Source organism: Thermobia domestica, chromosome 14, assembly GCF_964235325.1.
Source record: "Thermobia domestica chromosome 14, izTheDome1.hap1.1, whole genome shotgun sequence".
In the NCBI taxonomy this organism is placed as follows: domain Eukaryota; kingdom Metazoa; phylum Arthropoda; class Insecta; order Zygentoma; family Lepismatidae; genus Thermobia; species Thermobia domestica.
The window spans coordinates 39,354,539-39,380,834 of record NC_137467.1 but is presented as its reverse complement, the minus strand read 5'-3'; the positions used below and the strand labels follow the sequence as shown (position 1 = coordinate 39,380,834).

Here is a 26,296-nt window from a genome sequence, read left to right as displayed (position 1 = left end):
TTAAGAACACTTTTATAGTGTAGACTTTGTTCGCAAAATTTCGTTAGAATTTATCAATGAATAAGCATGCTCCTTATGTGGGTCTTTCTTCATAATGCTGGTCCTCACGCTGTTCAAAATGCGAAATTCTATCTTATTAATTTAAGTGTCTCTTCTATGCATATTTCAGATTCTTTGGAAATTAGTTTTAACATAATTGTCAGTAGCTGTTGTCTCCATTGTCGATAGAATTCTTCCATTAGAGGAAGTGTTTTAAGCTCTAATTATATATACAGGATGTCTATCGGTCAGGAAAGTCACGAAAATCTCGAAAAAGTCACGAAATGAGAAAACGGTCATGAAAGTCAACAAAAAGTCACAAAATTTATCTTTTTGGGTTACGACTTTTTTTAAAATCAGTATAAATACCGGTACAGACTGGACAGTTTTGTTCTATAGAACGTCAAAATGGTCAGCTTTAGACGCTACCAAATCGCAAGCAAAGCACGCTTATGCATGAAAATTCGACTTAATTCATACCCCAAATTTGCTCTTGAGAATGTTGCAAAAAAGAAAAGGTCACGAAAACGTCACGAAATTTCATTTTGGAATTTTAGTAGACACCCTGTTATAGACTGTGTTATTAACTTTTTATTTATATTCCACTCCTTGACTTCGTTTAAAGGCATATTGCATTATAAAACGTTGCTTTCTTAATAAAGCCGGCATGAAAGAGTACAAATCGCGTGTTTTATAATTTTTAAGTTAATTAAATAGGAGACTTGTTGACGTGGAAAATATAAAAGTTTCGAGTCATTGTAGACGAATATATTATCATCCTCATCATCTTCCCCTGCAGTAAACAACGTTTGGTTATGGTGTCTTTGAGTATTCAGTACATTAAAAACAGTGCTTGCTCCAGTTAGGTCAGTTTTCCATTGATGAATGCCCGTCTTTATATTTAATCTTTGTTTTTCTTCGTTTTTCGTCCCTGAGTGAGGAGAATCATAGTATGCTGAAGAGTCAACATAAGAGACAAGGTCTTCTCTTAGTCTATTTTTCCTTCCACTTCTTTTATTCTAGTGTTTTTTTTTTTTTTTTTTCGTAAAAGGGAAACCAGAGATGTTGGATCATACTCTTAGTAACAGCACACCGCTAGTGGTACCAACCCACACATATTTTACAATAGGTCTTTGCCGAATAATTATGAATGCTATCTCAGCTCTGTCGATAATATGTTCAAAATAACTGTATAGAGGGACACAGTGACTCAGTAATAGAACGATTCCCTCTGGTACTGGAACATTTGTACGTCTTGTTACATTTGTAATTAAGTAAGTTCACAGAAAGAATAGGAAGTTATCGAAGGATGAACATGCGTTGATGAACAGTGGTTGTTACATGATCACAATTACCAAGAAGTGATTCAGTTGTTTGTGTGGAGTAGTTTCCGAACACTGTACCGCCATCGTGACAAACAATCCATAATAAAAATTATTTGTGCAGACTGGATCAGTTGCGGATCTTCCCAGGCCAGATATACCTAAGTGTGAAACTATAGAAGATAATATTATGACTGTAGCACAAAGCTTTTGTGCAATCTCCGAGTAAATCAATTCAGAAAGCATCCAATGTGAATACAATATTTCAAGAACAAGTTTCCGAACAATGCTGATTAAATAAAACCTAAAACAATTCATTTAGGGATGCGCACGAGACAATATTTGAGACTGTCTCGTCTCGAAAATGTGCTGTAAAAGTAATGTCTCGACTCGAAAAATATATATTTTTCTATTGGAAGAGCTGTGTCTCGACTCGAATTTTGTCAGGAAAATTCTGTCTCGACTCGTCTCGTGCGCATCCCTAAATTAATTTTAAGTCCATTTTTGTCAGCTGACTTATAGCCTACTCTTTATTTATTCTACGACCATTTGATTTGAAAAATACCTAAAATAATCCTTAAATTCCATGATCCCTAACCGATCTTGGTTAGACCTTACCTCTAAACTTGCCATAAACAAAGATGCGTGCATAAGCCCGCCAACTAATTTTGTATTCTACTAATGTAATTAGTATTACTACAACCACTTACGAGTATAACTTGCATTTCTGATAGTTTGGATCGAAGGCAGGTTTTAGCCTACTTACCCTAACGTAGCCTAACGTAGCTAGGCAAGGCCACTAAACCAATAGACTAGAGGTAGAATGATCAATTTGTGTTCCCCAAGGTGACCAGACGTCCCGTTTTAACCGGGACAGTCCCTTTTCTCCAACCGCTGTCCCGTTTTTCTGATTCTCAAACGAGACGCCTAAATGTCCCGTTTTTAAGCAAAATGACCCAGGTGTCCCGTAATTATTATTCAAAATATAAATGGTCAATGTAAATTCTATACTTTTCTGTACCAATACTCATTGGGAAGGTTCAGTCGTATATGGAACTTCTGAATGTTCAAATGGGAATTCAGTGTTCTGTGATTTAAGTGGGAATTGAATTTGAATTCTGAGTGTTCAAGTAGTTAAAAGAATTGTTGGGTAGTACTTTAATTAGAAACACTGTGTTATCTCTCTTACTTGTGTATTTTGTAAATTGAAAACACTACTGAGTCCCAAAATGCAATCTGAAAGTCAGATATTTACTTCCCCCCTCGTAGATTCGTATGCGTCCCGTTTTTGCAAGTAAAAGTTCTGGTCACCTTGGTGTTCCCCGTGGTTCATAAAAGGGTTACGGTAAACTTGAAATTAAGAGTAGTGGTACAACGAATGCAAGAACTACATAATTATAGCTTCACTACACAGACAATTGTTTGTACATACAGTTAATATTCTTCCGACATAGAGTCGAGAAGCCATCACTTTCACAGAGGCGTTTGTAAGGCTCAGCTTTATTTATTCTACTTTATTTATTTATTTATTTTATCCTTTCATATCAATTGGGGTACTCAAAGTTGCATGTCGAAACTTGCATATCAAAATCTTTTCCAAAGATTTTCCTGTTACAGATAGGAAGTATGGTTCAAAAATATGTGTCAGTTGACATGCTATCATCGTTCGCTCGCAATATAGAAGTGCAAGGACACAATTGGACAGAGAAAAGAGAATGTTAAAACAAGAACTTTGCTTGATTAAACATAATGAATCAGTAGTCATTCGAGAGAGAAAGAATTATTGTTCTAACTTCGTATAAACAACCTTTGTATTTAAAGAATAGTCCAAAATTGCTCTTTTTCTCTGTTGAATTATATTGCAAAGACTGCGATTCATTACTAGACTCATTAGAAGAAAAGAGCACAAAAGCACGATATCCAACATTTCCGGTTGTATTTTGGTTCTTCCATTGATTTTTAACGTAGCAAAGAACAAAAAGAGTGATCCAAAGTCATTCAAACACAAGATGGAGCATTTTGTTGTTCGGTAAGCAGCGCATTTAACGGCAGATTGGTGAACTATTCGCCCTACATCCGGCTTCGTTGAATCGTCATTGTTCGCACTCCAGAAATACTTGGCTAAAATGTCGCAGAAGACTTTTTCTTTTCCGTACGTTTTCAGCGTCTATTGTTTGAGGAAAGAATAATGTGGCGATTAATACAAAAACCCGGTGATCGTTTATGTGATATATGGAGTTTCATTCCTTTCTTAAATGCGTGATTTCTTGTAGCTATTTCACTTTCTTCGGGGTCAATGCAAAAATATCGTATATTTATCTTGGAGCCCTTGACTTCCAATACAAATAGAAGGGGCAAGGTGCTCAGTTGTTGCGTACTCACGTCTGGTGGTCCCTAGATTCGGGAGAGATCAAAGATTACAAATTACTTACAGAATATAAACTTCCCTGCACGAAAGGGTGATTCCAATATCTGGTTGAGAAGGAGAGAACTTGAGGGGGGTTGATTTATCACTGTCTGGTTTGACCGTAGACCATAGTTTTCTCGGGATCCCTCATTTCCATAAATTATTCCGTAATCATCTATATTTTTCGCCATAAATCATTGGATGTTTAAGATTTAGATGTTTCCTTCATTTCTTTAAAATAAATAAATAAATAAATAAATCTTCAAAACTATTTTATTAACCTTACAGACAATATCACAAATTTACTTTAGCCTAACCGACATAACCGTGGGACGTAAAACTTACAGATTTCATTTCATTTTTACTTTCTTCATATGGATTATGAGTGGTTGGCAAATGTTTGGCAAAGTGTCCAGTTCCAACGTAAGGCCAACGACTAATCTACTATACCATCCTCTGCTGTTGGACCTACTGTTTGTGCCATTAGGGATGTAATAAGTTAGTTTGCATTCTATCGTTTCCAAACAAATTTATTCAACTTAACGTTTTTTAGATAGAAATAACACACAGCCTTTGAACAAAACACGTTTTTATTGAATTATTGATTTGTAACAGTTTCGCCAATTAACTAAACCCCTGGCTCCATCAGACACATTTCCGACTTAAACTATGCATTAATACGTGAAAGTTGCATTGAGATATTGTACATTTCTTCACATTTCTTTACTAGCTTTCACGTTCAATAACGTTCATGAGGGTGACAAAGGGCCGTATGCAGAGTCGTTCTCACGCGTCATTAGTGACATACTAAAGAGTTCGACTAACATATGTTTTCTGCAGTAGTCAGACCTTTAGTATGTTGCTAATCATACGTCAAAACAACTCTGCATAAGGCCCAAAGAAGCTAAATGCTTTGATTTTGAAGAACGATTTGGTGACTTCTTTTCTTTGTCGAGGAATAACTAACTAACTCTATGACCCATGGAATCTGGAGGTTCAATGCCGAGTTCACAAAAACTCTCCACTGACTTCTGTGCTGGCCAACTGGATCCAGTTTCTACTTTGTATGCCTATTTCTGCGAGATCCATCTTAATATTGTCCTCCCATCTGTGCCTTGGTCTTCCTAATGGTCGTTTTCGGATTGGATTTCCAGCTAAAACTTTGAAAGTGTTCCTGTTTTCTTCCAATGTGGCTACATGACCTACCCACCTAAGCCTTCTAGACTTGATGACCCTGGCATTGTTTGGTAAACGGTATAAATTATGTAGTTCCTCATGATGAAGTTTCCGCCATTCCCGTTCCTCCCAGCAAATTTATTTATTTATTTTAACATGAGGTTTCCAAGTGACAATTTTATTCAAAAATATTCTAACAATAAAAGTGGTTATTTGAAAACATCTTCTACATTCCATATCATGTGATGTTCTGAATAAAATCATGTTATAAAGGTTTACAACCTAGAAGACGATCAAATTGAACATGGGTAGGTGGAATCAGGTGTTTTGCAGTAACTTGCAGCAGCTGACAGATGACAGAAATCTGCGAGGAGAAACAGAGGCCTTTATTTAGCAATAGATCAATAAGAGTTCAATATTATATACTCTTTAATAGGAGAAACTTTCGTAAATTTATGTTCAGTAACATATCTCGTCTCGAAAAAGTATCGTGAAAGTAATGTCTCGTTTCGAAAAGTGAATGTGTTTCTATTATAAGAGCTAACTAGCTCTGTCTCTTCTCGTGAACTCCTTCGTGGCTAAGTGGTTAGTATAAGCGCCTTTGATGTGGGAGACCCGAGTTCGACTCCCGGCGGGAGCTCATGTGGTTCGGATTCCACGTTAATCAGTAGGGTCCCTTCTCATATAGTATCGCTGCTGAAAGGGACGTTAAACTCAAAATAATCTCAACTCTGTCTCTTTTTATCTCATGAGCCACCCATAAAAATGGCTTAGTTCTCTCTCGTGGCCATATAGTTCGATTCCCGGCAAGAACTCTCATCTGGATCGGATCTCACGATAAGCTATAGATTTACGTCACATATAGGCTCGGTGCTCAAAGGGGCGCAAAACTGAAATTCAAACAACCCAATAGTTTGTTTAAAATAACACGAACACATTTTATTAGTTTGTTTTTTTCTTGTTAAAATGATATAAATTTATTTCATTTCAAATTCCAAACAAACTAGCAAGTGGCTCATCTCATGTGTAAAATAAGGGCTTTGAATAACGTGTGGGTATGGAGAAGTATGGAGTAAATTAGGTGGGTGAATATTTAAGAAAATGAAAATAAACTGGTTACATCACTGTTTGTAAAGAAATTATATTCAGAGGCTGTTGTGGAAGGAAAACGAGGGAGTTCGTGACTTCTACAACTGATGCCCGATATTAAAGCGGATAACTCTCCGTTAAGACGAAGAAGTTGTCTTGAAGACCATACTTATTGATTTTGGCAAAATGTTTATTTTGTGATCATGGTGATGATGATGTGCAAATTTATTTATTTATTTATTTATTATTTATTTATTTATTTATTTATTTATTTATTTATTTTTGCTTTAAAATCATCTGTTGTACTGGATGCTCAACAAGAAAGAGAAAATGCTAAGCCATTGTGTGAAGAGAAGTGACTATAGCAAAGAGAGTTTTTGTGACTCACGTGTGTATGTGAGTGTGTGTGTGTTAAGTGTCGTTGTGCTATGAATGGGGGAGTAAAATTAGAAAGATCCCGGATTAAATTTAGCCACTGTGGGTGTTGGTTGAAAAATATATTGAGTCCATACACACTACACGCGCATATAATAGGTAATGGATGCGTGTCCTCGTGTTTATACATGTGTGTATTTCGTGTGTGCTTATCCAAAGGAGAGAGAGAAAGAGAGAGAGAACTGGAGTATATGTGTTGCTAGTCTATAGCTAACGAATATTTGTTCTCTGTATTTTTTTTTTATTTTACTTAATTCAAAATACAAGTTGCTCACTGTCTTTTATCCATAACTAGCTTATAGCTATTATGTCTCCAAGCTGCATAGACTAGACCTACCAGTGGGGAACGGTAGGCTAGGGAATTACCAACGTTGACCCTTGGTTACGACTGACAGTTTTGCCGACCATTTGCCAACAAACTCAATTGACAAGGTAATTCATACGAAAAACAACAACAAAATAAATCGCGGGAGTCTGAGGAAGAAACTGTTGAATAAATGACAGCAAATGATAGGTTTCAACGTATATTTCTTCTTTGTTTGAATAAATAACGGCAAAATGGTAGGTTCCAATATATGCTATATTTCTTCTTTACTTTTGCAACATATTTGCTAATTCCCAGCATGTCTAACATTAGCCTGCTAATTTTGCCTCGGCTAGGGGTCTGAGTGTTCTGCACAAAGGCAGGTTTTAGCTTACTTACCCTAACGTACCTAGTAGGTGTTATTGAACTTCTAGAGCAGGGGCGGATGCAGGGGGGGGCGATTGTCCCTCCCAGAAGAGGAAAATTTCTTGTTTTATATATATAAATAATATCCATCCCACAGTTTAGAGCCCTTAAAAGTAGCATTATGACAACCCACCGCCCTCCCCCAGAAGTCGGTCCTGGATCCGCCCCTGTTCTAGAGCATGGAGAATGATCAGTTACTATCCCTTGTGACTCAGAAACCTCTATGGCAAACTGAATCTTAAGCGTTCAAGTAGAGCATTAGGTTTAAGAATAGGATTATAGGTATCGCGTATGAGGGAACTGTGTAATTATGACTTCATACCAGAGATAGTAACTTGAAGGCGTGTTCCGTAATGGTTTGCGCCAACGCAACGCAAAAACCCCAAGTTCATATAATGTTAGGTGTTTGTAAACATAACTCAATATGGAGGAACCTTCCTTGCGGATGGCACTGCACAATCATGTTGATCATTAGCTTATGTAGCCAAATACGCTACTGAGTCTTGTATTTCAATAATTTTTTTGCTTTAAACTCATTAGATAACAAACTTTAATTAATTATAAATTAATGTGAACATTTTCTTTGTTTTTCGTTTCAGATATACGCCAATCATGTTGCATCAGAAACGCAAAAACAGTTTGAACTTCATCGGTTGCAACAGGAACAGCTCAAAAGACAACAGGAACATCTTATGCAGCAACAGCAAAAAATTCAGGAACTTCAGGTAAGTTTTATTTTAAATATACTTCATAAAACTTATTTTCAATGCTTTTTTGTTTCTTTTCTGGGAGTAAAGGGGTTGGTATTCAGCATGAATATGTTAACTACAACTACTTCCGCACCTTTTTTAATATATCGTCCTATTACTCTCGTTGTCCCTAAATTGATTGTTTCGTTTGGTATCAAGGCAGGATTACGACATCGGAACAGAACAGCCGTGAGTCCGAAAGCTCTGCCTTTTCACTAGCCTCCTCCACCTCCCCTTAAGAAATTGAAAACTACAATCGTCACTGGACCCTAATCTCTTGATGAATACCAGCACAGCAATTGTCCCTACAAGCAGATAAGACCCAAGATTTATCTAATAGAACTCGCTTTCACATTTACTGGAAGATATTGAATTGTACCCAAAATGTACTTTACAGGGGGAAGGGGAAGTAGTATGTCCGGAAGCCTTATTCCATAACGATCTTCGCAAAATTAGCTGCTCGCAATGCAACGCAAATAATGGTAATAGTAAATGAATTGATAACTGTGAAGAAGGGATATGTTAAATTTGAATACTATTGCACTTTTAATGACAGATCAATTACATCAACTATCACAAGTAAATTTTGCGTTGTGTTGACGCAAACAGTTACAGAATAAGAACCCGGGGTTTTATATTTTCCTGAGAATACTCGCGGAAACCATGAACGGTTTCGGTTGCGAAGTATTGGCACCGCTCTTGGGGGCTTTCCCTTAAGTTTTCTTGTGCGTAAGCAAGGGCGCCCATCAGAGGGACACGGTGAGGCGCTCGCCTCCCTAAAGGAAATTGTACTTCGGAAGATCGAAAACCCAATATTTTTTGAGTTGAGTTGAGTTGATTTTGAGTTTAACGTCCCGTTCAGCAGCGAGGCTATATGAGACGTGGACCTACTGATTAACGTGGAATCCGAACCACATGAGCTTCCGCCGGGAATCGAACCCGGATCTCCCACGCCATAGGCGCGTATGCTAACCGCTTAGCCACGAAGGAGCTCCCAATATATATTTTTTTTTTTTTAGAATAGTTACCGTAAATTTGAGACTACATTTGAAATGTCGCTTATCTTTGCTTCCCCTGCAAAATACAACATGGGCGCCCTTGAGCGTACTTGTATTAAAATTCTCATTGATGTCTTATTAGATTGTATATGACAAACCTAAATCTTCTTTCCCAGACAAACGTCAAAATCGAAATAAGTAGAAAAAATGAGCAGGTGCTACAAACTTTTGGTTGTATTATCTTTAAAATGTATACAATCAAGGCTGGATTTAATGTTTAGCAGCCCTTAGGCCGAAAGGTATTTGCCGCCTCTCACCCCGACGTATAAAAGTTTACACAATAGGATTTTTTTTTTTAAATAATAAATATAAACTTATTTTATGCATATATTTGTTTCAACACTTTTAATATAAATTTTTATGAATTTTGGAATAGTTGATAGTGTGCTGGGACATATATTGCTGGGGACGCCCCACCCAAAAATACAACAGCGTTACGCGCCTGCCTCAACAAAACTATCCACAGTTGCTACAACGTTAATAGTATTCTCAACTTCTTCATGATTAAAGTCAATAGACTCGATAAAGGAATTATTATTTGGAAAGCGTTTACTCTGACTTTATTATTATTATTATTATTATTATTAATTATTATTATTATTATTAATAATAATAATAATAATAATAATAACTTGTCTCCTTTAGCCGAAATATCATAACCATGAGACGTTAAACTAACTTTTGCATTTTCCTCGTCTCATTTTTGCAGTTTTCGAAGAACTTGCGCCTATTCGAACGTTGCATCCCGATGCCCAGGTGTTTTCGGCCCAATGATAAATCCGACCCTGCATACAATACACTATTTTTCAATTTATCAAATCGTTTTAAATTGATACCCACATAGCACAGGTACGTCCACGGCATGTCCGAGACTGAGCCTGCAACGGACATCCCGGGATATCCGAATGTGCTCTCGCGACATCCACAGGATTTCCGCGGGAGATCCAGATGTCCGCTAATATCCCGGGATACGGGATATTCAACGGGACCACGAAGGGATGTCTATTGGTTTTCCCTCGGACCTCCTGTCCCATCTGGGGTTGTCCCGTGGACATCGTACATGAGAATCTTTCAGGACGTCACATGCAGGACGTCCATGGGATGTCTTCTCATTGTCCCGATAATCCCGGGAACTGAATGGGATTATTGGGATAAAAATGGGACATCCCAGGGACGTAGTGTGCTATGTGGGTAAGTTCATTTCGAAAATGTAATTTTAAATAAATGATTAGATAATTATTTTTTTAAATACTTCCGAGACAGTATCGGTGTTGCATAGCGTTACGTTTCGCTATATATATATAAAGAAAAGATTGTTTAGTTAATTGTTATAATTTTGATAGCTTGGTCTAGAGTTCTTTTCTTTTTTTCTTTTTTTTTTCTTTTTTTTAAACGTTCTTTTTCCTTAAGGAGTCAACAGTAGCTACCGGTTGGCTGAAATTAACTTCAAAAAGCGTTGGCAATTTCTTCCGTAACATTTGTTTACAATACATACGGTGAAACAGGTTATAGATCCCAGTGGTTTGGTAGGGGAGAAAAGAAGTAATACAACAGGATTAGTTTTGACAGAGCGTCAAAAACTATAAAAACTTGGCGCCCCTGACTGCCTATATCGGGAACTGCAGATAGGAAACATTCCGCCAAGTAGACTATGCGAGGTTTTCAACAATACCCATTTGGCATCGAGACGTTTTTGTGATTGAATAAACTATCAACCAACCAGCCGTGGTGATGCTGATTATCAAGCTCTGTATATATGTATGTATATATATGAAGAAGAAGGGAATGCAATAATAATTGTCTATGGCTTCGAAGACGGAGAAGCCGAATATAGGTCTAGCCTCCTCAAAAAACATCGTCAGAAATGATAATTGATAGACGTAATAGCTATGTATTATGGTATTTCCACTCATAATTTTCTGTCTAATTATTATTTAAGGAAAGAGGAGGGGGAGGACTTCGAAAGCATTTGCTTGCCAGGTGCTACGTATCTTTGTTATGATATTTTGTCATGAGCAAATGCGTACAGGTTATCTTGACCTATGGGAAATGTCTTTCAAGACAATCAGTGTTGCCAATGCATGTAGTAATTACCGAAGCTGTTGTTAAGTACAAGGGAAATATAAGTGTGGTTGCTATCCGTTCATCTTTGGAATTAATACTTTCGAATTATTATTATTATTATTATTATTATTATTATTATTATTATTATTATTATTATTATTATTATTATTATTATTATTATTATTATTATTATTATTATTATACTTTTCTGAAATACAAGAAATGTCCTTTTTCAGTAAACCGAACAAATTATTTTCTTTCATTTTGAAAAAAAAAAAAAGGAAGAATATCCACGTTTTCAGTAATTTTATGGCATTTGATTTGTATTTCATGTTCGTGTTACAGTATACGTGGACATTTTATCACAAGTTTTTTTTTTTTTTTTTTTTTTTTTTGGTTCCGTAACAGTTCGTAATGTGTCAAGTGTGATGATTCTATATTTAAATCTTTATTTACGTACGTATTAAGTTAAAGTCAGTGGCGGATCTAGAAGGTAAAAACTGGGGGGAGGGCTGCCAGAACCCAGACTATGATAGGTATATCATGAGTTTTATCATTATTATTATTATTATTATTATATAACTTTCAAAAACATATAAATAATAGCTTAAATTATTTTCATTACTCTGAAAACTGAGGGGCCCTAAGCCCCCTGGCCCTGGGCTAGATTGCCACTGGTTAAAGTCCGTAAAATAACTATTCCTTGATCACATCAAGATCAAAGGTCAAAGAGCCCTAATGTATTAATAGTAATGCTTCGGTTGACTATTGTGTGCATATCCAACTTATCAAAATGTATATGAGCTTCGATCAACTCGAAACAACCATTGTTGTCATTTGGCAGAAATTTTTACCATGAAATGAGAAATTCTTAATTGGTGAAAATGCGGAAGATTTTTTATTGTAATAGGCTGAAGAAGGGATGCTGGCAATTTAACCATCACAGGCTCTTTTACATCTTTTCACACGCACACACATACACTCCACATATACACAAAATATTCCCTCATCCATCTCAAAATGCAAGAAGTTTGCATCCGTCTAAACAGGCATAGCGAGCCATTTCGTACGTTTTCGCAAAATTCTGCGTCCAGCAACGCAAAAAATTAAAAAGTAATTATAACTGCTATGCCGATTATGGTAAAATTTGCGTTTTATTTTGCGATAATCTATATAATTACTTAAAATTGCATGTTCCAGTTTGGCGTTGTTAACCCTTGCGATCCGCATAATTTTGCGAATACGAACGGAAATTGAGAAGTTTTTGTATTTGACTTTGATGCAGTCTTCTGCAAAAATCGGGACATGCATCAATCGATTTCTGAACAAAGTGTCAAGAAAAGTTTCAAAAAATTAAAAATAAATTTTAAAAAGTTAAAAAAAAAATAGCCTAAGTAACTTAAATTTAACCAAATTTCTGAACAAACTGTGTAGTAAAGTGTCAAAAAATTGAAATATATATAAATACGTAAAAACATAATCTAAGGAACTCAAATCTAACCAGTGATGGTGTTAGTATTATGTATAAGTTCTCTTAAATACAGTACCATAAAAAATCAATCCCTCTTAGGATAAACCATATGGACGCAAAAGTAGATTACGAGGTGTCTTCTGTTGTCCTAAGATATTTTCTTTTTCGGACCTTAAAAATCGTACAATCGAGTTTTTTTTAATTAAGAAATGTCTGTTTTTTTTTTGGGGGGGGGGGGTTATACAACTGCTTCAACTTCAAGATACGTTATATTATACATATTTGTAAGTAATTATTAATGTAATATTGTTGCCATGTTCAAGGGAAATACAAATCTAGCTGTTAACGTGGGAGAAAGAAACTTCATATTTTGGTAATCGGTATTGTTACAGCCACGCTACCTAAGGTCGTCCCACGGAGACATGATCCAACCATTTTAACAGTTGACGCAACCAGTAGTCCTGTTTTATAAATGAATTTTCCAGGATGCCGCAGTTCGTCTAGGTTTCCTGGTTGAGGTCCTCTGAAGTACAGGATTCTACTGTATGTTATGTAGTTACTGCAGACACTCTTTAAAGGAATGGTCTCAACTGTGGAAAAAAGATTGAGATGCAACTCTTCGACCTGGATGGTGGAATTCAGTGCCCAATTTAAATAAGAAGAGGAAAGTGGACATCACTACTTTAATATTAGCAATATAAAATCAGGCGTAATGGCCCCGCGTGGCGTAGTCGCTAATGCTCTCGCCTTTGGTGCGAGCGGTCTTGGATTCAATTCACATTGGGGACAATTTTTCGACCGAGCTTTTTCAGGCGAGCAATCTTGAGTGACGTTTTTCCTGGGTTTCCCTCATTCACACCAGGCAAATACTGGCATTGTACATAATATAATCGTCCCAGGCCGCTTCCTTCCCTTTTACCGGAGAGTGTGCTCGCCGAGGCATGTTATGATCTCTCATATACATGACAGGCTAAATGGCCATAGACGCCGACAGCCCAGAAATCTCATTCCTAATTCCCTAAATCAGGCGTATGAATATATAATGAGCCACAGACGTGAAATTTATGACTAGGACCTAACCACTATCGTACACAAGAGACGGCTATAATGTTCGATCTTACAGTTCATTGGTATGACCCTTCAAATTATTATCACCGTGACAACGCACCTACTTAACCATGGCGATAACCACTCGCTCACTCGCCCGGTGCGAGTGGTTTATCGGTGCGGGCGAGTATTTAATATCATACCGAAGGTAAGTAAATTATTTCTATTGTGGGATATGGGCTAGTAGCTTTTTTTCTCGGGCTAGCAAAAGTTTGTTGCTTATTTGCATCCCTGCTTTAAAGCCAAGTTCCTCAGGATCAATGAATTCAACGATCGACCAAACATCTCAGCATGGACATATACAATGTTGTCAGAATATGCACTCACTTTTTACGTCTATCTGATAATTCGACACGATTTAAAATAAAATATTAAAATTCTCAACATCTATTTAAACAATTTTATGAACATTCTTCGTTAAATAATCTTTGTAAGGCAAACAAGTCATTGTTTTCCTTCTTTCCGGAAGGGGCTGTTTCAAAATTGACAAAGTTAAAATTAATTACAGATCATCTTTATAACACTAATATTTTTTACAGTGGCCAAACAGAGTTTAGTGCGTTACAGCATTTTAAAGTTCAGTTGTCGTTATATTATATTTTCTTCTTAAGTGGTTTGGCCATTAAGAGTTTTGTCGAGCAGATTAATTTCTTTTATGAAATCTTGAAAGGTGCTTTAAAAAAAGTCTGTCATGAGATAATGCTATGTAGATTTCCCCTAGCTCCTTAAGTCTTGGGTGTAAACTCTCCAAATTTCCCATTCACCACCCGTACAAAAAATTATTACATAAAACCAGAATTAGTTTTGACAAAACCAATTGTTTTGTAAACTAAATCTTATTCAAATTTAACGTTCTAAAAAGCATCACTATGGCACAATTAAAATTCGAGTTGCCATAATCAATGAAAAATTATCTCATAAACGCAACCTGCACTAGAAATCCTGCTGTGGACATCCCTGAACCTACGCCAATATTTATAGTGTTTTTTGTATAATTCCTTCTTATACAATTTGAATAATATTAGCTGGCAACTCTGAAACCCACCAATATAGTAGCTTGGCGTCATTTTCTTTTCATAACTTTGGCGTACTCGTCAGCCGGGGAAGTGAAAGAAAAGAGACACAAAGTAATTTTTATTATTTTGTTGTTGTGTTGTTTGTCAAAAAGCTTTCTTTAAATACAAAAGAAAGAAAGAAAAGATCTGAAGCCATAACTAAAAAGGTATAGAAGAAGACGCGAGACAAATTATTGTCAGAAACAATATGACATTTCTCTGGTAATAATTGGCCAAATTAGTTGAAGATAACATCCGAGAAGAATGGCGCAAAGAACAAATACCTTTGGAAACGATGCCAAAACATTCAGAAGGATTATTATTTTAGCGCTTGGTTTTGTCCAAATCATATCCGCTTTGTGTGTATAGTTTGTTGTCGGCCTCCAGCTGAAATAAATCTCTTGTCCCAGCATGCTAATTGTTTTAGCCGGCTCTTTTCTCGCCTTGTCTTGTGTTGTACTCTATGGATGGTGACGTCATGATTCTTTATTTCTTTTCTCTTTTTTTTTTCTAAACTCTTCATAATTGTATTCACATATGCACATACGGTGCCCTTTGTCAGAGCTGTATGGTATGCGGAAATTATTAGCTGTGTCGGCGATTAGAAAACCAGGACCTTATAGTGACAGTGCTATCTATCTATACAGGGGAATTTCTGTTTTGTTATTAACGACAGTCTATGTTGCAATGTTTGGAGTGGAATTTGTTTGTATGATTATATTCGGAAGTAACAGAAGAAAATCATTGAAGTCTGTAGTAGTGATGGGCAGTGGGAATATTCCCAGTGGGAGGGAAAATAAAAAGTGGGAATATTCCCGGGTTTTTTCCCTGGCATATAAATTCCTGGGAACGAATTTATTTCCATTTCTTTATTTTATCTTCCAAATTATAAGAACCAATGACTAATTAGTTTATTTTCATTTATTATGACTTATTTCTAGGTTTTAAATAATTTGGAGGTTAAAAAAGTTAAAATTTGTTGACTGTACTTTATATAACTAATGGGTCAAATTCCAAAGTTGGGCGTCCGTTTCCAGCAAAATTTTTAAAATTTACAGGAAAGATATGGATAATTTGATCGTTTGTGTACTTGATAATATATAAGAGTCTCGAAAAATCTGTTTATTTGTTATATATAAGCGGTTATAAACATGGGACTATACGGCGAGCGGAGGGAACTACTTGGCGCAAGGTAACCGAACAGTTGCATTGTGGGAAAGAAACGAGCATTTATGTTATCAACATGGCGAATGTACAAGGGCAATGAACTAACAGTTTTAACATTTGTGAAGCAGTACATTGATAACGAGCAAAATCCTTTAAAAGTTTGTGAAGAGCACGGATTAATGAACCTAATAACAAATTGCAGAAAGTGTGGAAAAGAGATAACAGCGAAAAAACGTGGCGAAAGCGGACGCCCAACTTCGGAATAAATGCCTAACTAATAGTATGACTTTTTAAGTTACATTTCAATTTGCACTAAAAAGTAGCAAACAACTAATTTACAAATTATGAAAAGGAACCAGTTTTTAAAGTAATGTAGAATTTCTGTAGAAATAGAGGTGAAGTAGCATCAATATACTCCGAACAACTGTTAATAATAGGCGTCGTTCTGTCTCCTGTCTCTGACTCGGATTTATCAAGAGATACTCGGACTTCTCTTATATGTGAATTAACGCATGACATTTCGAGAAATAGATAGGAAGAAAGATGTAAGGTCGTGTGGCAATATTACATGCAAAATTATAAAGATATCTTGGAAATATTGTGAACATAAAAATGTATGCGCAAATGTTAATAAAATGGTGAGACATATGTCTTCTGGTAGTTACCCAAACTAATTTGTTTATATCATTTAAAAATTTAATATGTTTATAATACCAGTAGTAGAATCAAGTTTAGAAAATCCACTTACATATAAATTTAAACTGTTTAGCGGTGTAAAAGTATGTGGAGTTACTATACCATTTTCCCCACACATTTACTTGCATAGAACATATTGTAAGTAAATATACATTTATGCGTACTCTCTAAATATAATAAAATATTAATAAAATAACATAATATCGTTCAAAATATACATTTTAAAGAATCGTCTGGAGACAACAGTAAGAATACACTGTGATAAAGAAACAAATTTAACTTTGAAATCATAATATAGTAACTTTTTTGCACTTTTTTGTGATTGCACTTTTTGTGAATGCACTTTTTTGTGATTGCAAATAAATTCCCGGAATATTCCCATTTTGAGAATATTCCCAGGGAATATTCCCGAAAAATATCTTCCCAGGAATTTACCCATCACTAGTATGTAGCTAGAATACTAAGACGAAGGAAAAGGAGGAAGGGCAAGATAATTTTCTGGAGGACTAACTTGCGTTTACCTCACATACATACATATACATACCAACCAGAGGCGCACCCAGAATTTTTTGTTGGGAGGGGGCAAGTTTTGGGGGGAAAGTCCATTACTACAAGGTATTAAGTCGCTATGTAGTATTGAACAGGTATTATTTTGTACCCGAAAAGACAATAAGTAAAATACTTTTACGTACATTTTCAGAAAAAAAAAAGATAGTATAGTAGGGCCAATAAGAGATGGTCTCTGACGTTTCTTACCATATGTGGAGGGACAATGCAGCTCCTACGTTGATACCAGTGTTACTAACCATGGTCAGTCTGTCTTACACCATTAATAAAATTGCCACTATAAATGTAAAGCCTTGACACGTGAGCAGTAGCAACATCACTGTGAGTGTTAGTAAATGGGAGGATGCGTTATTACACTCACTGAGCTGAAATATAACTTCCCCAAAAATCTTCCATTTCATATTATAATGTAAATATACTATAACACGATAGTATATAATACAATAACATAACTGTTATTGATTTTTTTTTAAATATAGATCTTTATACACAGCTCTTTGTTTCGTTACAAAATGGCGGAAGATTCTTCAACTCTACCATGACATCATACATAGCATTCGCTTCCAGTTGTATCTTTGGACAATGATTTCATTTTTAAAAATAAAAGAATAATTGTGTGTACATTGTTGTTATTCACAAACAATTTATATTCTGTGAATTAATAATGCTTCCTCTTCTTTCTTTTCAGAGTCAAATCTCCTCTCAGTATGGGGCCAAAGGGCTTGGCATTCCTCCGCCACAATCGCTTATGTTACTTCCGTTTCTCGACCAGTTACGGGGTCTTCCGCCAGGTGGCACTGTCAGTCTACCCCCTCTTTCACAACCGTCAATGACCAAAACGGTAACATCGTTGGCGACTAGTGTAAGTAGCATATGTACAACATGCACCAATTTGGTATTAAGCTGCATGTTACAACAATTTTTATTATGTAGACTTCTGTAGATTTTGCTAAATAATGAAGTAAGCGCTCACTATGAGTCTTTAGAATATATGACTTCAATGACAAGTTGTTAAACAGGTTCCAGTGAAGAGCTTAGAGGTACACTAAAACCAATAATCGTATTTTGTATGATAGAATATGCTGCCACTTTACTGGTGCCGTATCGAGATATTATTGCTTGTAAGAAGCAGTACTTGATGATGTAGGATTCTCAACAAGACAATTTACGGATACACATATACATATAACGAGCAGAACAAATTATGTTCAAGTATAATAAGATTTACAGTTAATATCGGACAATATTATTTTCCTCTCTTGACTACACAATAAAAATTGTTTTCCGTAGTATTTTTGCCAGTTGAAAAGAAAGATCTTTACTCCTTTAGTTACTAGTATGTTTTCTTCAAGTTTTTCTATATATTTGTTCTAAATATTAATTCAAATAAAAATTATTGTTTGATGATTTTAAAATATCTCTGGCGTAATTAAATTACGATTGATTCTTATTTTAATTCAAGGATTTATTAAAAAAATATTAATAAATACTCACTATAACCTAGCGTTTCTCAAACTTTTTTCAAGTGGAAACCACTTTTATTAGAATGTTCTACAGACCACCTTAATCTTAACTGTTTCGAAAGCAAACTTATCTTTCTTTTGTTCGGTTTTGTTTCAAGCGTACACCATTATCTATTGTTTAATGGGATCCTATGTTAACACTTTTCTTCTTTTCTCGCTTATACAGGGTATTACAAAAATGTGTCGATATTTTGGGAACATTCCTCACATCAAAATAAGAAAAAAAAGTTCATTTGGACCTGTGCTCAAAATTGGACAGTTTCGAAGTTATAGGGTGCCGAAAACATGAAACAAGTGAAATTTATAAGTTCATAGCTCCACTACTATGATACCTATCGTAGTCGGGTCAAGACATCATTGAGGGACTGGTATGTGAACTATCTAAATATCCATGTTTAAGAATGCTCCAGTACTTGCACATCAATTTTTTTAGAGAGGTAGGTGGAGAGTGATCAAGTACTTCCAAACAGTCCCTCTAAAAATGATTGTGCAAGTACCGGAGCTTCTGAAAGATGGATGTTTGGACGGATGTTTCTTGACCCGACTACGATCGATCCTATAGTAGTAGAACTATGGACCTTTAAAGTTCACTTGTTTTACGTTTTCGACACACTGTAACTCCGAAACTATGCACTTTTGGTCACAGGTCCATATGAACTTTTTTTCTTATTTTGATGTGACAATCAAAACCTACCCAAAATATTGTGACACATTTTTTTTTTTAGCACCCCGCATATTAATTTTACTCTATTTTGTCTTCTGCTATTGCTTTCCTTTCACTTCCTCTTAAATAATTTCCTTCTTTTGTTTTCTGAATGTTCTGCCATTTTCCTTCGCTTTCTTCTTTGTAATATACTTACATGTTTATCTTCATTTTAATTTCCCTTCCTTGATTCATCGTCTATTTATGCTAGTACTTTATTATGCTTATTCATTAATCCTTTTTATTATTTTATTCATTTTCTTTAGCACTGTTTTCACTGTGAGCGTTTCTTTTCTTTGTCTTTATGATTCATTTTCTTTTATCATCCTTCTACACTGCTGTTTTCTTCTGTTAATTTACCTCCTTTTTCTGTTGTTTTCTTTTACGTCCTTTTCACTGTTATATTCGTAATCATTTCTTTCTTTTTCTTCCTCTTTCTAATGTTTTCTTTCACTTTGCTTTGCAGTGTTATGTTTTGAATTGTTTATTGTCTCTTTCTTTCTCTTTATATAATTTTTCTAATTTTATTCACTTTTTACACTACTATTTCTTTCTACTTATTTACATCCTCTTTCTGTTGTTTTCTTTCACTTCCTTGTAGTTGTTATTCTCGTTATGTTCTTAATCGTTTGTTTTCTTCCCTTTTATGCTTTATATTTCTTCTGTTATTCATCTTCCTTTTACACTACATTTTCGTGTGCTCATTTACATCTTTCTATTGTTTTCTTTCACTTCCGTATGTACTGTTGTTCTTAATCGTTTTTGTTCTTTTCTTCTTTAGGATCGCTTTTCATCCCCTCAGTTTCCTTTTAAACTGTTTCCTCTGTTTATTTATGTTTCCTATTTAGTATTATTTCCAAGTTATTGTTTTTTTTCCTCATTTGTTATTGTTTTCTTTTTCTTCATCTCTGCTTCTCTTAGTAAATTTATTTTCTTCCATCCATTACACAATTATTTCCTTCTACAGCTTCTTCTTTAGCTACATTTCCTTATTGTGTTTTTACATTGTTGCTGTTTCTTGTCTTTTCTTTTCACTTCATGAATGAAAACTTGAAGACCCAAAAAATTACCCAATTTGCTTAATTTGTTTGCTTCCATTCATATGACTATATTATATATATATATATATATATATATATATATATATATATATATATAGCCTGACTACGTGTATTTATTTGTTTTAATATTCTTTCTTACAGTTAATACCGCAAGTACCAAGTTGGGTTTCGGCCACTGCGCAACTTGCGCATATGTCCGCAGCGGCAGGTGACAAGACGTCTTCGTCCCCGCCGCCGTCATCGCCGGCAGACCCTGACGCTCCGCTCAACCTTTCAAAGCCAAAGACGCCGCAAGTTTCAAGTCATCCATCTCTGAACCCACTTGGAATGGGGATTGGAGATCAAGCTGCCCAACAACCCGTCGCTGCCACAACTCCGAAACTTTTGCCGCCAAATTTCGTCATGCCACATGGGTTTCTACCCTACGCACGTTTGCCGCCGCATCTTTCTCCATTGCCCCCTACAGGTAAGTTTGTTATGTTATTACTAATTAATGGAAGTATGATGAAATGTCAGTAAAACACCTTACAGGTTTTCTTCAAAAATTTATTGTTAATATCTATTTCATTCATTTAGAAAATTTGCATAGAAACAGAATTTGAAAAACTCGTAGAGAATAAACTATAAAAAAGAGAACAGTTTCACGATCAGTTCAACCAGATAAAAGTTCAAGATATCAGTAATTTACAATAATTTAAAGTTACTCTGTTTTACATTACTTACATTTACGAGTCTTGAAAACTGTTTATATTATTATCATTTGTATATTTCGACTTTTATCTTAATAATTTGACGACCGTTTCCACCAAGTATAGGTTATTGCAAGAGTTCTTCTTCACCAAAGAACTTCCTGACCATATGACACACGTGTCTAGAATTATTGTTTTTTGTAGGTCTGTTCAAAGATATTTTGCATTTATCTGTTCCAATTACATCACAGTGCTTTAAGGGATAATATCTGTAACTTTGATAATGATTGATCTTACTGCAATTTTTCGACATATTTTTCTGATTTCGTATGTCAAGTCTTTCTACTTGTTTTTTTCATTATTATTATTATTATACTGAACGTTGTACATACGTTGTGAGTCTATGGCACTGTCACATCTATGAGAGTCAGTTCTTGGTCTATTTTATTGATGATAGTATCTAGAAAATGTCGGATCTGTTTGCTGGCACCATTGCAGTAATTCTAATTTCTCGATACCAGTTTAATTTGTGTTTATCGTCTTCAAGTACTGGTTTTGACCGATATTTATTATTATTATTGATTGTAAAAAGATTTAATTTTAAACATTTTTTTTTAAGAAACTGTGCGGTCGAATATTATTCGTAAGTTTAATGTAGGCCTTTGTTTTTTTGGTAATTTGGGAAAATCTAAAATGTATTATTTTTAAAAATCGTTTTGAAAAAAGATGTAAAAATTGTTTCTGAAAATTTAATGTGATGTTCTGTTTTATGCTTGGAAAATGTAAAAAAAAAAAAAAAAAAAAAAAAAAAAAAAAAAAAAAAAAAAAATTCTCAAAGTAAATTTAGCCTTTTGCTTTACAATTATTTTGAACAAAAATGTATTTTCCCTCTCATAGTGTAACGTCGCATTTTGTTTTGTAGTTATTTGGCAAATTGTAAAATATGTTCCCCAAATTATAATATAGTCTTTTGTTTTATAATTATTTTGAAGAAAATGTAAATTTTCTTGTATAGAGTTTAATGTATCCTTTTGTTATGCATAATGGCATGAATTTTATTTTAAATGGCTCCTAAGATTACTACAAAGCATATTAAATAAAATTAAAGATTTCGTAAGTGAAATTAAACTTGCTTACTCGGGTTCTCTGATGTAATACTGAATGACACAATGTATGATGCATAAAAGTATAGTGCGTTTCTTCAATTGAAGTGTAGTTCGTATATAAAGCATGAAGCCTTGTATGTGTGGTAGCTCGTGTCATAAATAAGCCATCATCCGAGGGATCTTGCAGAAAACACCTCCCAATAACTAAATGGCCAACCAGAACGCTCATTTCAAACCATTGACAGTCTCTTGTCAACTCCACGTGGAGCCTTACTTGCCACAGTTTCAAATGCTGTCCTTAGTGCTCGATTTCGTGTTCCCAAGACCAGCTTACTTGTTCTTACATTGGCCTGACATCTGTTTCATATTAGCTATAGTATTGGAAAGAAAGAACAATGGCTATTAAGACGTTGCACCCCGCAAATGCGGTCAAAAGAGGTTTGGAGGGAGGAAGGGATGATGATGTAAAAAAAAAAAAAAAAAAAATCAGCATTGAAACTTGAAAGAAATTTGCCGAACTGCACTTCTATTGAGGAAATGCACTATACTTGTGGGGACAGAAAAGGAGTACTATGAAATAAATGGAAGACCACAGTGTTCACATCTGGCGCAAGAAGTCACTTGTTCGACTCCAGACGATGTGAGTTTGTGGTGAACATCATATCCGGGGGTTTTCTCCCGTTTCCTCTCACATTGTCATTCCACTTCCTTTTCTTAAGCATCTACGCGTTTTAGCCTAAAGAACATAACCTTGGGATGATAAATTAAAGATATCATTTCATATGAAATAAATGGGCACAATACTTTCAGTCGAGAAATACTGTAAGGTATATTTTATGATGTTAGAGTATGGACAGATATTCCAAAACCATTTCATAGTATTTCTTAAGTTCTCTCCTTAGCACCAAATTTAGTATTGTCCTTCAATTAAAACGGAATATGGCGCAAATTTTATTCCGATTGCTCTTTAACAACGTTATTTAAATAAAAGTTTCTATAACTCTGTGTATTTATTTATTTTTACAGCTGGGAAGCTAGGCATTCCTACTAGTCAGGCAGGAAAAGATGGTGTTTTACCTGGATCTTTAACGACATCCACACCGGACAAACAGTTTCCTTTACATATGTATATGCCAGGACCTCCGATTGGACCTGGCCACCCAACCGGGAAACCTCTCGAGGATGTTAATCTTAATACTTCGAAAAAAGAAGAAGCGGATTTCATTAGTGCAAGTAAGTATCAGAATACAGAAGCTTTACTGTATAAATAAATTAACCCTATCGGAACGGTAATGCTGCGTCATAGAATATATACAGGGTGTTTCAAAATAATACCGACAACGTTTGGGAGGTGATTCCTGACACCAAGATAGACAAAAAGTATAGGTCATCTTGGGTGCATAAATGCTTACTTTCGGAGTTGTAGGCTGCCGAAAACATGAAAAATGAACTTTAAAGGTCCATAGCTTCAAAACTATGGGACCTACCGTAGTCGGGTTAAGACTTCACTTTAGGGCTATAGAAAATTACATGTTTCAGAATCCTGCGGTACTTCTGCAATAATTTTTATAGAGGTAGTTGGAGAGTACTTCAAATTATATGTCTATAGCCAAACTCCCTCTATGAAATTTACGTGTGTATCTTAGGATTCTGAAACATGTATTTTTGGATAGCGCACATATTAGTTCCTAAGATCTTGTCCCGACTACGGTAGGTCCCATAGTTTTGGAGCTATGGACCTTTTGGGTTCATTTTTTCGTGTTTTCGGCAGCCTATAACTCCGAAAGGAAGCATTTGTGCATCCAAGGTGGTCTATATTTTTGGTCCATCTTGGTGTCAATTGCCCCCCAAACTTCGGTATTATTTTGAAACACCCTGTATTTTAATATTATTTTTAAAGTATTGTGTATTATTGTACGAAAGGAGTTTTAGATTGTATCAATCTTTCTGAAATTATACATTAGAACGTTTTTTGGTGATTTTGTTTTAACTTTGAAATCTAAGTAAATTCCCAAGAAAAATCATTCTTCATTACGGAATATACATAAAATTCAAATGCAATAGTGAATGTGAATTTTTTATATACATAACCACACAATGCATTCATGATATACTAATTTCTGAACGAAGAAGTTTAACAATCGGATCGAATTTAAGGGGCTAGAGGTGAGAATTTCATCCCATATTTCAAAATTTTAACAATTTGAATTTTTATCGTCGTCTCTTTTTCTAAGAAATAGTAACAAAATATTTCTACTTCATTTAACTCGTTGTGAATCAAATGTAAGAATGTCACAGCAATTCCAAACTGAAATAAAATTTATTTTCTTCTGGTTGTTAATGTGGAAATTGTGAAGTTAAACATGCGGCGGCCTCGATATATTAAATAAGATATAAACATTTTTGATGAAAATTAACACAGATAATTCATCGCATGTATGACAATTCATCGCATGTGTTCTCTGCGCTATGTTTATTGCAGGATATGTTCATTCATTTTTAAAAAAATATTTATGTAGACTAATGATTGAGATATACAGTTTATATGTGAAAAATTATGGAAACAACAGTTATTTTTATATTACTCTCTTAGATGTAACATTAATGTATTACAAAGTGTAGTACATTAAGCACTACACTACCATCTTTAGCCCAGCTACACATCTTCGTTCGTGAGGTCGATGCTCTTCTATTCAGACCACATGAACTACTGAAGATGTGTGGCTGGTATGGGAAGATATAGCCTAGTGTAGTTAGCGCACTTGCACGGTAAATCGAATTCGATGCTCACTCCAGCCACACTTTCTTCATTCTCTGAAATTCATGTAAAGAACTACCGCTTATGTCAATGGTAAAATTACCTCACGCTTGGATAAATTATTAGTTGCTTTTTTTAAATACTAATTTCAGGATGCAGAATCCAGTGGATTTATTGTTAAACATATCTATCTATATTGTTAAACTTATCAAATTTGAAATATAAATTGATATATTTATCCCAAATACTAGTGATCACAAAGAAGAAACTCCTTGAATATATCGTCGGCATTCAGGCAGAAGTCACTAGCTTCAAAAATGTACGAATTGTGTTAGGCACTTCTTCCAGTACAATAACGATATACAAGGTGAAATATACGACGTTCTGATACGTATTATGAGGCTGATGTAGAAGATAGCATTGTTTTGCTAAGGATAACCACGCTTATCACCACAATTTCAGCTGCTACGTCTAGCTTGACAATGCTAGAACGTCGTGTATTTCACCTTGTGTATCGTTATCGTACTGGAAGAAGTACCTAACTCCATTTCTATGTTTTTGGAGTTAGTGACTTCTGCTTGAACGCCGAGGATATCATATTACAAATATTAGTTGATCATATACACATTTTTTTCTTATCCGGTCACTTACTAAGATAATAAATTAAAATATAATATACTCATATTAACTTATATTTATAATAACCTGTATGAAATATAATAGCATGGTATCATTTTCTTCAGGATGTGTATTTTTTTTACTTACTTTTTGCTAATTATGTCTTAGTTATTATATCTGCCTTATAGAAAACTAAACTAAAATAGGAATTGTTATTAACTATTACCTGTTAGGAACTAAACTGGATATGAATATTTTTAAGAAACAAACAAAGAAAGAAAAACTTGTTTTCAGTGGTGTCCGAAATATAAGAAATTTATTTCCTAAATTTAAGATCATTTCTCTCGTGGTTCCATGGACGGATATGCTTAACAATAGTTTTATTGGATTCCACGTCCTGAAATTAGTATAAAAAACGCAATTAAAAATATCCAAGACATTTTAATCATTGAGCTTTTTAGAATATTCATACACTAACAGAAAAGTACAAATCCTGTTCTCTGCACTTATCATTAGTGTAATAAAAATGTTCACATATCACTTCAAAATATACATCGAATTTCGTCCCCTTTAATACAGGCTTAAAATTGAAATTCTACGTAACGTTCAAAAACGTCTCGTAGAGTTTCAAACAATGAAATTCTATGTAACTTTCATAAACGTCTGATAAAGTTTTAAACAGTGAAATTCTACGTAACGTTCAAAA

The 26,296-nt window shown here is 34.9% G+C and overlaps 1 protein-coding gene across 7 annotated transcripts in view; it reads left to right on the top strand.

Moving 5' to 3' along the window:
* LOC145669646 (uncharacterized) overlaps positions 1 to 26,296 on the top strand; it is a 995,784-nt gene that overhangs the window by 950,999 nt on the left and 18,489 nt on the right. For all 7 annotated transcript variants that reach the window (XM_081737888.1, XM_081737893.1, XM_081737887.1 and 4 more), the window contains 4 exons: positions 7,798 to 7,923; positions 17,821 to 17,994; positions 20,561 to 20,885; positions 23,241 to 23,447. In XM_081737888.1, the coding sequence (XP_081594014.1) occupies positions 7,798 to 7,923; positions 17,821 to 17,994; positions 20,561 to 20,885; positions 23,241 to 23,447 (832 nt within the window). The remainder of the gene's footprint in view (positions 1 to 7,797; positions 7,924 to 17,820; positions 17,995 to 20,560; positions 20,886 to 23,240; positions 23,448 to 26,296) is intronic.